At 42.5% G+C, this 12150-nt stretch overlaps 1 protein-coding gene across 2 annotated transcripts in view; it reads left to right on the plus strand.

Annotated features, from left to right (window-relative positions):
- Positions 1–1338: 1338 nt before the first annotated feature.
- The window catches only part of LOC113033157 (uncharacterized protein KIAA1211-like), a 60502-nt gene continuing 49690 nt past the window's right edge, over positions 1339–12150 (plus strand). The window contains exon 1 of one of the 2 annotated variants that reach the window (XM_026186606.1): positions 1339–1603. In XM_026186606.1, coding sequence (XP_026042391.1) covers positions 1539–1603 — 65 coding nt within the window. In that variant the 5' untranslated portion in view covers positions 1339–1538. Of the gene's footprint in view, positions 1604–4246; positions 5640–12150 lie in introns of those variants that run through there. The other variant, XM_026186626.1, reaches the window with a different exon arrangement.

Here is a 12150-nt window from a genome sequence, read left to right on the forward strand (position 1 = left end):
GTGCTAGACTGTAAAACTAAATCTCCAGTCTGGGTAATATCATGAGTCTCACTTTTTTCTCACTTTGTCATAAAAGAAAGCAAATTATAAAACCTTCTTTTGCATATAAACACAACCACTTTTAACCAAAATACGCAATGAAGTTGCACTTCGTTCATTTTCTGTCATATATACACTTTAACAGTGTTGATGTCCATATTAAACAATGTTTCAAGTGGTGAGGTCAGTGCATGTACAGTAGAAGTAATCCTGAAGGTCAGGCTTCAGACTGCTCGAAACTCTCAGTTTAAAGCGACCGAACCTTCTATTTGAGAGGAGCAGCCAGTTAGAGGAGGCTCCATGAACTGGGGGGGCGGGTCTACCAAGGCCCAGTATGAGACAAATAAAGATTATATCGAATTGTCATACAAAGCTGCTGTAGCATTCCGAGAATAAAAATAATACACACACAATGAAAAATGGAGCTAGCAATAAGCATAGCAGGTTCTCTTTAACTTAACACCACATACATACTTTTGGATCTGAAGTACTGCGCTCATTTGAACCTGTGCCTCGTAGCTACACCTGTGTCTCCCCTTCAGCCCCGCTGACAGTCGGAGCTGTATAATGCGAGTTTGTACACACACACCTCAGTTTGCCTCTGAGCTGCTGTGACTTTGTTAAAAGATCATTTCTTGCAGACATAATTTTCTTATCTGATCTAAAGTCAGCTGGGCGGTGTTCAGTTCGTGCTTAAGGTGCGTTCAAGTGTCCCTTGGAAAAATGCGAATTGATCAACAGCAACGATACTACACCGTCCTGTGATTTGTTCCTTAGCCTAGCAACCAGTCTACTGGGACCCACGTCAAAGACCATTTAGTGGTTTGTTCAGCCTTAATAAGTTACAACCTGTGTTTAACAGAAACTTGACGGGGAAGCTGTTTAATGTAACTTGATCCTAATCCTCTCATTATTGTCTAACTGTCTGTTTCGAAAGCTTTTCCAGGTTTTTTTCTTTTAAGTATACTAATAGAATTCATGGGTTACATGCTTGAGTTGGTTTTAACGTTATTAACCACAGGCACGCTGGACTGTGTGTACTCTTGTTTTGTTCAGTAAACACCTATCCTGGAAAAAGCACAAGGATCGCTGCTGAATGGACGTATTACGACATATCCAGTAGAGTGCATGTTTTTGCTTTTGTGTAAGTGCAATTAGAGCATTTTCCACATTGAGAACACCCAGAGGAAATCTTCCACAAAGGCATCAAAACCCGCTAATTAAATACCCCGAGAACCGGTTAACGCCTCTTTATTTCCTGAACCCAACCTAGGATAGCATTAGCAGGAAGATATCAGTAGTGTGGGTCGCTATTAAACTTTATATATATTTATATATTAAAAAATAGGATTGGAGTGTAAACCTAAACACTAATGATTTGTTGGTGAGACGGGATTGCGGAGTTTCCGTGGTGTCTCCTGAACGCAGCATCACGGACCTGAGGACGCCAGCCCACGACTGAGACAAATAATCCAATCATTAGTCCAGTGACGGCGCAGATGTCTTGGTTTCAGTATCTGAGGGATGACTTCACCCTGAGGCCGTTTGAGATTCAGCAGACACAGTGAGTATCCCCGCAACGGCTACAAGCTTTCCCGGCCAACTGTGCGTCATCTCTGGGACTCTTCAGCTTTGTTTTGCCCGGAGATGGAGATGTCTGATTGGTAGTAATCGATACATGTGCTTGTTACAGTGTGCCGGACACGCTGCTGTGCTTGTTTGTGTGTGAACTGAATTAGTTGAGGGGATAAAACGTTTTATTTTAGTTTTTCCTCTTTGGGCTCTGATTTGCAGACAGCACTGTAGGTGGGCTGTAATTATTCTTTGGAGTTCCTGAAGTCCTTTTACTTAGTTTTTATGTATTTTTTGTTTTTTGCTGGTGTTTCAACTACATTCTGTTTTGGATTAGTGTGTAACGTTGGCTAAACTGGAAGTAGGTTGGTGGTAATCCCCCTAAAAATCAACTTTGGTCAGGCACTTTTTCCATCACATGATTTAACACCAGCAAAGCTGTTCTGGTTCTTCAAAGATTGCCACTTGTTGTTATCTATTGTGAAACATTCTGGGAACATTAAGATGCATTTGAGGTTTTAATCTATTCTCCAAGTAAGTTTTCAGTGAACTAGTTTTAATTGGCTAACCTGTCAAAAGGACCCTGGTTATAAGCAGCAGCTGATCTTTTCTCCTTCAGCAGCTCAGTGCCTGTGATTCATCCATGCACCGCCTCTCATGCAAGGTTTCCATATAATTCATTTACTGTAGCCTTTAAAGGCATATTAGGCCTATTGTCCTGATCAGTCACTCTCTACAACCCTGTAGACTTAGTGAGAACACACACACACACACACACACACACACACACACACACACACACACACAGTGCATGCGTGTGAGCTCAGTGTTTGGTGGAGGCAGGTCAAGGACGGTCCAGATTAAACAGTTATCTTTCGCTGCGTTTCACCACCGTAATCCTGAACACAGACACTGAGTGATTCAGAACGGAGTCATGCTGTCTGTCAGTGTGACTGAATAAATGACACTATTGATCTGAGAACGATGTTGACTTCTGACTGCGTCATTTCTTTGTTCTGGAAGTGACGACAAAGCAGATTCCCATTACACGTCAAAGCGCTCTGAGATCTTGATGAATAATGACGTGGTATCACTCAGTGCTTTGCAGTAAATCCAGTTATCACACTGAATGAAGATGCACGAGTTTGTCTGCTGGTTGTCGGATTGAGAAGCTTGGAGAAATAGGCTTCTGTGAGAGTGTGTGTGAACTGTCAACTGTCAAAGTCTTCTTTATTAAAGGTCTGATTAGGTCGTCCATCACTAGGTCACTTTAAAAAAAACAGTTTTTCTTTGTGAGGGAGTGCTGTCATGACAATTCAGTCATTCATAATTTGACAGAACATGCTCCTGTGTGTCTGACTCGGAGTGTAACTGGATGGTCTTTAAAACCTAACTTCTTGCTTCCTGTGCAGCCTGAGTGAGCGTTATCTTTTCATATCGATTATACTTCGGAGGCACGAAATCTTTTTGGATGGTTTCATCTGCCACCCTGCTCATCAAAGTCAGGAAAAACAAGTCCGTGTCAGCTAAAGTCCTGGAAAACCTCTTTAGCATTGAGACAGCCTATTCAATCAAGCATTCACAGGACTTTGCTTGTTCCTCATTTCGTTGTGTTACAGCCTCCGAAAATTGATTAAATTCACTTTTTACCTCAAAACTTTACACACAAAATAATACCCATAATGCTAATGGGATAAGGGTTTGCTTAAAATTCTTGCAAACCTATTAAAAAAATTATGTATATATAACATGCACATAAGAATTCACAGCCTTTACTCAGTACTTGACTGAAGCGATTGTGGCAGGAGTTAGCACGCCTGTTTTTGAGCACTTTTTCCCATTTGTCTTTGCAGAACCTTTAAGCTCCATCAGGCTGGATAGAGAGCATCAGTGCACAGACATTTTCAGATCTCTGCAGGGATGTTCAGGTTCAATTTTGGGCTCTGGCTGAGACATTCAGTTGTCCTGAAGCCGGTCCTTTTGTTATCTTGGCTGTGGGTTTAGGGTTTGTCTTGTTGGAAGATGAATCTTCACCCAGTCCGAGGTCCAGAGCACTCTAGAGCAGGATGTCATCAGGGGTGTCTCTGTACATTGCTCCATTTAACTTTGGACCCTGACTAATCTCCCTGTCACATAACATCTCTGCAGCATGATGCTGCCACCACCATGCTTCACTGTAGGGACAGCATTGGGCAGGTGATGAGCAGTGCCTGGTGTTCTAAAGACATGATGCTTAGCATTCAGGCAAAAGAATTCAATATTTGTTTTATCAGACCGGAGAATTTTGTTTCTCGTGGTCTGGGAAACAACATTCAGGTATCTTTTTGCAAACTCCAGGCAGATTTTCTGGCTGTCTCCTCAGCATTGACTGAAGAGTGACTTCCATCTGGCCACTCCACCATACAGGCCTGATTGGTGGAGCAGTGCAATAATGGTTGTCCTTCTGGGATGTTCGTCTAACGCCGACAGAGCAGTGCTGAAGCTGTGTCAGCGTTAGGCCCTTCTATCCCCGATTACTGAGACTGGCTGAGCGGCTAGCTATAGGAAGAGTCCTGGTGGTTCAAAACCTCTTCCATTTATCAATGATGAAGGCCTCTGTTGGGGATCGATCACTTTTAAAGCCAACCTCGAGTGGTCATTAGAGGAACTATAGTTGTTGAAACTTTCAGGTTGTTTTCGCACTGAATGCCGCTGCACACTGGGCTGGTGTCGTGTGGTGGGAATAGAAATGATGGAAATTTAAATGTCATCAGTCAAAACTTTGTATTAATGGACAGCTACACTATAAATAGCTCCATCGGTTGGATTTGGTAGGTATTTTACCGGCTTCTCTAACTTGTTGGGCGAATGTGTGAACCGCTACAGTATTGAGCGACTACATGAGCAGCTATCCCATAAAGCTTATTGAGATTGTGGAAGAATTTCTAAGTTCAATGTAATTTGTCTCTCAAACCGAATGGGATTCATTAAGTTTTTAGCTGATGAGCACAGTAGTTGCTAAATACTGATATCTTTGGCAGCATTTAGCAGTCTGTGTTCAATCAAAGTGTTGGTTACATACAGGCAGTAATGAGCAAACTTTGGTTTGGTCCTTTAAGAAAGTAAAACGTGTAGTGTTAATGATGGACTTGCCAGGTTTTGCTGGGAAACCAAGAAGCACTTCACTTTGCCATGACAACTGTACCCAAACAAAACCTTCTTTAACAGTTTTAGGGGAAAACAGTGTGTTGTACCCCAAGAATAAACCCTCACTGCTTCAGTTAAACAAAGGTACCTTTGCTTCTTGAGTTCAGTTTATGGAGCAATGAGATGACACTCTTAAAATCTTCACTCTCGGGTCATTAGGTCATCGGCATTCAGTTATATACTTTGTATTAGTGGCTAAGGGGCCTCCAGTTGCTTTAGTACTCAAAGACACACACGCATGCAATTGATGCAAATAGAGTTGAAGAATAGGGTTTTGTTTTTATCGCCCCATAAAGCTCAGCTGGGGCCTGAGATAGAGGGAAGGAAGACGGGGATCTCCGCTTGTTGGCGAAGTGTGTTCTGTGTAAGATTTCTCTCACACACACCACCACCCAGCACGGCAGGCTAAGGGCAGGAGTATGATTACAGGCCTATTTACATTACAGCATAGAGCAATGGAGAAGGGGGGAGAGAGACTGGCAAGAAAAGGGAAAAAAAGAGGGAGAGGAAGAAGATGGTTTCCAGATGTGAGGTGGAATTCAGAGCAATGTGATTCCCCTCCTCTTCCTCTATACAGGGAGAGATATCTAGATCAGCTTGTGTGCGTTGTGTTGGAGAGAATAGGCGACGCGCAGAAACCACAAACCGGAGGGGAAGGAGAATGCATTGTGCTGAGGGTGAGTGAGGAAGCAGAACCGGAGCCAGCCGAGGGAAAAGGAGCGGTGGAGATGAGGAAGGGGATGGAAAGAATAGAGAAGAGAAGCAAGGCCTCCGGGTTGACCACAAGTCCAGAGATCTAACTTGGGGCATTTCAGCCGAGTGGAGGCTTTTCTGGCATCACGGTAGGTAGGAGGGACAAGCACTGCATGAAAAACCATCAGTCATTTCAGTGAAGACCCCACAGCTGTGCCGAGGGTGGCTCCAGCTTAATGAATGGAGGTGTCCATCACTGATTATATTAAGTTTCATTAAATTAAAAAAGATTCGTTTTATTTTTAGACTCTTGTTTGAAAACATGCTGAACTTATAATTTGCTCACTTCTATCAATGTATTTCATCCCCGATGGATCCAGATGACACATTTTCATATCTCTTAGTTGTTTCTTTGCGAGTCGTCCGTTCTCTCCATCACTGTTTGAGTCTCTCTCTCAGTGGGTCCAGACTCGGGGTCGTTTCAGGAAATACCAGTATCCACTTTTTTCCCCCCCTCTTCCAGGGGAAACTGACCGACATTCCTTGTGCCTCTATAAACAGAAAGCTGTCTGATTCACACATGCTTGTTCACATACGAACATGCACTCGCCATGCCATGATGAGTTGCACTGAGAAATTTGTGTACACAGAGACTCTGGAAACCTACTCAAATGGATGTTATAAATCTCCTTTGGCTGGAGTCTATTTTTCCTCAGAGATTTAGTGAGTTGAGTTCATTTTAAAAGCTGCCTCAGTTGGATGTTTTAGTGATACCTGAAAACAGACAGACCCCACATGTAGAGTTAAAGCTGCTCTCATTAATATTTTGGTTTTATGGCCTGTTGATCACTTTAATTGCCTTTATTCCAGTTTTGTTTATATTAATGTAACTTATAGACTTACTGTATACTAATAGTTTAGCACCAGACTTTAAATAAAAACTCAGCAGCTTCATACATCACAAAACCTGAACACGTTATCACTTTCAGGACCTGGTGGAAAACAACACAGAGCTAAAGGAAGAGTGAATATTGGACTTGGATACGTCAAATAGTCAGAGATGCATTTCTAAACAAGAAGCACTCAGAGTGCAAACCTCCAGCAAAGCGCCTCACTCAGGGCAGTATTTACTTTGAAGGGAATAGTATGTATGTATGTTGTATATATTAAGTTTGTTTTCTTTATTCTTCTTAAAGGTACTTTAAGAAGTTTGTAGTGCAGTAAAAATTAGATGAGGGTAACATGACCGATGTCTACTCTGGTTACACATAACAGGTGTTGATTTGTAAATAACTGGACGTGAGTAACCTGAGCTTAGAAATATTATATAGTATTATTATAACTAACAATGCAGCTCTTTCTCTTGATGGTACTTTCTTTAAAAATGTAACACATTGTGGAGTTAACTTGAAAGACAGATTTGAAATGTAAATGACACAATGGCATCATATTTGGATGCAAACTGTAATGTGATAATTAGATAATGTATAAATAATTATGTCTATATGCTGTCGATAAACACAATGGCAGTAAGTAACATAGATTTAAATAGTATTGTTATCACTGACTTTGAAGAAAGGTCGGAGCTCAAATGTGACATGATATTTCAAATCTTTATGTGTTACTTTCTATATCTATATTCCATTTGTAAGAATCACAGTTTCTAAGTTAAGGCTTGTGATCAGCTTTCACCCAATAAATCATTAGGTTGAACTTGAAGACCTCGGCGGAGAAAGCTACATTTGAATGGCTCGTTAACACGACCCCACTCTACACCTTGACAAAGTTTTATCAGAATCATTCAAAACTTTTTGACCTATTGTGTTTACAGACTGAATGACACACAGGCAAACGCTGCCAAACTTTAGCGGAGGTCATAAATGCTGATGTTGTTCTGTGACCGCTATAAAACTTCATGGGCCACATACAGCCCACTTTGGACTTAAGTGGGTTGAGTGAAGACATTTAACTCATTCACTGCCATTGACGTCTATAGCCGTCAATGGCAGTGAATGAGTCAATGGGTTTAACTCATTCACTGCCAATGGCTGGCATTGAATGAGTTACCTAAACATTGAATTCCTGAGACGCAAACAACAAATTTCAACAGTAAATCTCAGTTTTTCTGCATGATAAATGTGTAAAATTACAGAAAAAGTCCTGACAGCTCATTGTTCAGACTGTCCTGTATTTGTAAAAGATAATGTTTTTGGTTATTCACAGAATTTTTAATTTCTTTCTAACCACGGACTGACTGTTTTTGCTTTTGTTTGTTCAAAAAGTTTTTAAAAAGGTCTTTATTGGCAGGAAAAGCTGTAAAAGTTCTAAAAATACAGATAAAGATTCACTCGTTTACATTTTCCAAAGCCTTCCAGTGGACCTGATTGAAGTCTTTGTCGGGCCAATTTTGGCCCCTGTACCTTAAGTTTGACATCCTTGGATTACATGACTCATAAAAGCTAAAAGTAATGCACTGGTTGTTCCAACTAGGGCACTATGAAGGTTCAAATCTCAAATTGTTCATTGTTAACTTGGATGATTAGTAGTTTTACGGTTGTTGACACTCAGTATGGACATAATTTGGTTGTTACCCTAAAAATCACAGAGTCCGGCACCCAAGCCTAACGATAGCATCTCTAACCTTTGACCTTTCGGTGGTGCGAGACTCGAGGTACAGTCACGAAAACTGGTGAAAAACACCAGGAGAGTATTACCAATAAGCGTGCTATTTTCTAAACTTTTGCTGTTTAGTTTGAGGGGCTATGAGTATGAATGGCCTGAAAAAGAGACGATGAATAAGAAAACACAGAAACATTGGGGCCCTACACAGCTTGATAGCCTCCTAATTACTACAGTGCTGTCTGTGCAGCGTTTGGTGTATTGCCTAATCAAAATTGTACATCACTTCCTTTCCTGCTGCCTGGCAGCCGAGCACCAACTTAACTTGTCTAATTGGTTTGACCCAGTTTTTTGTGACAGGAAGCAGACTTTCGATTTCTTTAAATTTTGAGCCTTTTCTTTCTATTTCACTACGGAATCATCCAACGGCACTTTAAAGTTCCTCGAAAGACTTAAAATATGAAAAAATGTAGGTGATAGAATTATTGTTCTACAAATTATGTTTTGTACAACAAATGTGTCAGGGAGAGACACGATTAAAAGAAAACGGACTAGAAATGAATAAATGCACAGACTATACCAGGATGGGAAATCCCAAGAGCCTGCTTCAGGCATCAATCTCAACTAAAGCCAATTCAGCAGTGAATTTATTGGTGGAAACGCCGATTAACCCGTAGATTAAATTGGTGGAAATCCTCCGTCTACACAACTTCAGTCCTTGGTAGGACTTTATGCTAGGGGTGTGTACGCATGAGTAAAGACATTTCCCAACAATCCCAGCATGCTAAAACTGATCTGTGTGTTTGTGTATTATTGTGTTGAAATGGAGCTGTTGAGCTCTGGAACTGATACAGCGTTGCCACACACACACACAGACAGAGTGACTTTTAAAGCTTTGACATGTCTGAAGTGAATACTGAATCACACAGACAGTATTCAGTCTGGGCATGTTGGGATTGAGAAATCTGTTCCACTAACAGCATTACTATGTCAACACCATGATGATTCATGTGATTTGTGTGTTTGTGTCACTATAAGATCACTAGGATAAAAATGTCTGTAGTGTGACAAAAGCAAGACTTTATACTTTCACTCTTATCACTCCGACAACATTTTTAACTGTTTAAACATGTAAACACATGCTCCGTTACAGATAACGGCATACAGCTCCTAGTTGTTTTGATATATAGTGATCTTCTAATGATCATTTTAAAAAATTGGCCTCTTAGCTAAAATTGACTCAGTGTTGTAGCAGGAAATCTCAGGATCAGCCCCTAGTCACTTCACAGCCACTCACACACAGTGTAAGCGCTCTGAGCTGTAGTGGCTGATAGTGGTTAAGCTTCCTACTTATAGCGATTAGCTGCGACAGGCTGTTGTGCGACCGCTAGGCCTCCTACTGAGATGCAGAGAACATTGGGCTCTGTCCTTTTGTATTTGAAGGACACTGAAATGCTCCACTAATTTTTAAACCCTGACATGTGGTCAAATGCATTGTAACGGAGAGTTTATGGTTTAATTCCAGGTGATGCCAGACTGCTAGCATAACTTAGCATAAAAAATAGAAACAAATAGCTTAGTAAACATACCAGCACTAAAGTAGCCCAGGATATGAAGTCAGGACATCATCATTGTGTGTAAATGACCACAGATGATGTGTTAAACATGGGTGTACCTACTGTGGTGGTACAGTTCTGTTTTGAAGGCTTTTTTAGGATTAGCAATGTCTCTGTGTTTAAGGTTAAGCAGCATTTTCATTCACTAAAGCAAGAAAACTAAAGCAAGCATTGGTCGGTTTTTTTTATTGAAATTAACTGTACTCCAAGTCTTCTTATTTGTCTGACTATTGTATTTAAATGGCTCTAAAGGTAGCAAATATGGTTGAAATTGGCATAGAATCAGAATCAGAATCAGAATCAGAATACTTTATTGATCCCTGGGGGAAATTATTTTTTGTTACAGTGCTCCATTTTAAACCAACATTAAGACAAGACAGACAATACGCTAACTAAGAATAGTACAATATATACATACATACATACATAAGTCACTTATAAATAAATAGTTGGAAAAGAAACATGTGTAGTTGTAGCAGCAAACAGTGTGTTAAGTGGATGCGTTGTACAGGGAGATGGCCACAGGCAGGAATGATTTCCTGTGTCGTTCAGTGGTGCTTTTCGGTAATCTCAGTCTCTCACTGAACGAGCTCCTGTGACTGACCAGCATGTCATGGAGTGGGTGGGAGGTGTTATCCAATATTGTCTTTATCTTGGACAGCATCCGCCTCTCCGACACCACCTTGAGGGAGTCCAGCTCCATCCTCACAACATTGCTGGCCTTACGGATCAGTTTATTAAGTCTGTTGGCATCTGCGACCCTCAGCCTGCTCCCCCAGCATGCAACAGCATAGAGGATCGCACTGGCCACAACAGACTCATAGAAAATCCTCAGCATTTTCTGGCAGATGTTGAAGGACCTCAGTCGCCTCAAAAAATAGAGACGACTCTGGCCCTTCCTGTAAAGTGCTGTGGTGTTTTTAGCCCAGTCCAGTTTATTGTCAATGTGTACTCCAAGGTATTTATAGTCCTCCACAATGTCAACACTGACCCCCTGGATTGAAACAGGGGTCAAGTGTTTCCTGGTCTTCCTGAAGTCCACGATCAGTTCCTTGGTCTTTGCCACGTTGAGCTGCAGATGATTCTGCTCACACCACGTGACAAAGGAGTCGACCACAGCCCGGTACTCTGTCTCATCATCCCTGCTGATGCATCCAACCACCGCAGAGTCATCAGAAAACTTCTGAAGATGGCATGTCTCTGTGCAGTGGCTGAAGTCTGTGGTGTAGAGGGTGAAGAGGAAGGGGGAGAGGACAGTCCCCTGTGGTGCCCCTGTGTTGCTAATCACCTTGTCAGACACACACTGTGGGAGACGTACATATTGTGGTCTTCCTGTCAGGTAATCAACAATCCAGGACACCAGAGAAGCATCCACCTGCATCGCTGCTAACTTATCACCCAGGAGGGTCGGCCTGATGGTGTTGAAAGCACTGGAAAAGTCAAAAAACATGACCCTCACAGTGCTCGCCGGCTGGTCCAGATGGGTGTAGACACGATTGAGCAGGTAGATGATGGCGTCCTCTGTTCCGAGACGAGGCTGATAAGCGAACTGAAGGGGATCCAGATGTGGTCTTACTATGGGTCGCAGCTGGTCCAGGATGAGCCTTTCCAGGGTCTTCATGATGTGGGAGGTCAGTGCCACGGGCCTGTAATCCTGGGGGCCACTGGGACGAGGCGTCTTTGGTACAGGGACGAGGCATGATGTCTTCCACATCACCGGGACCCTCTGCAGACTCAGACTCAGCATAAACAGTTTATGAAAGACTCCACACAGCTGGGGGGCACAGGTCTTGAGGACAAGGGGACTCACTCCGTCTGGTCCAGCAGACTTGCCTGAGTGAAGTCTCCTCATTTGCATCTCAACCTGGTATTGAGTGAAGGTGATGGGTGGGGGAGGGGTGTCAGGAATCTCACAGGAGGCAACATGTGAAGAGAGAGGCTGGCACAGTGGTGTGGCTCTGGATTCCAGGCTGACTGCAGGTGAGGTTGTGGGGGTGGGAGCAGACACTGTGGTGTCGAATCTATTGAAAAACAGATTCAACTCGTCGGCTCTATTCTCACCTCCCTCAGCTCCCCTGCTGTTGGTTGGCCTGAATCCAGTGATGGTCTTCATGCCCCTCCACACCTCTCTCATGCTGTTCTGCTGGAGTTTCCACTCCAGCTTCCTCCTGTAATTGTCCTTAGCCTCTCTGATCTTGTCCTTTAGTAACACCTGGACCTTCCTCACCTCCTCTTTGTTGCCCCCTCTGAAAGCCCTCTTCTTGTTGTTGAGGAGGGCTTTGATGTCCTTAGTCACCCACGGCTTGTTATTTGGGTAACAATGAACAGTCTGAGCTGGAACAATGGAGTCGGTGCAGAAAGTTATGTAGTCTGTGATACACTCAGTAAGCCCATTGATGTCCTCGGCGTGAGGCTCACAGAGTGT

Source organism: Astatotilapia calliptera, chromosome 2 (genome assembly GCF_900246225.1).
Source record: "Astatotilapia calliptera chromosome 2, fAstCal1.2, whole genome shotgun sequence".
Classification (NCBI taxonomy): Eukaryota; Metazoa; Chordata; class Actinopteri; order Cichliformes; family Cichlidae; genus Astatotilapia; species Astatotilapia calliptera.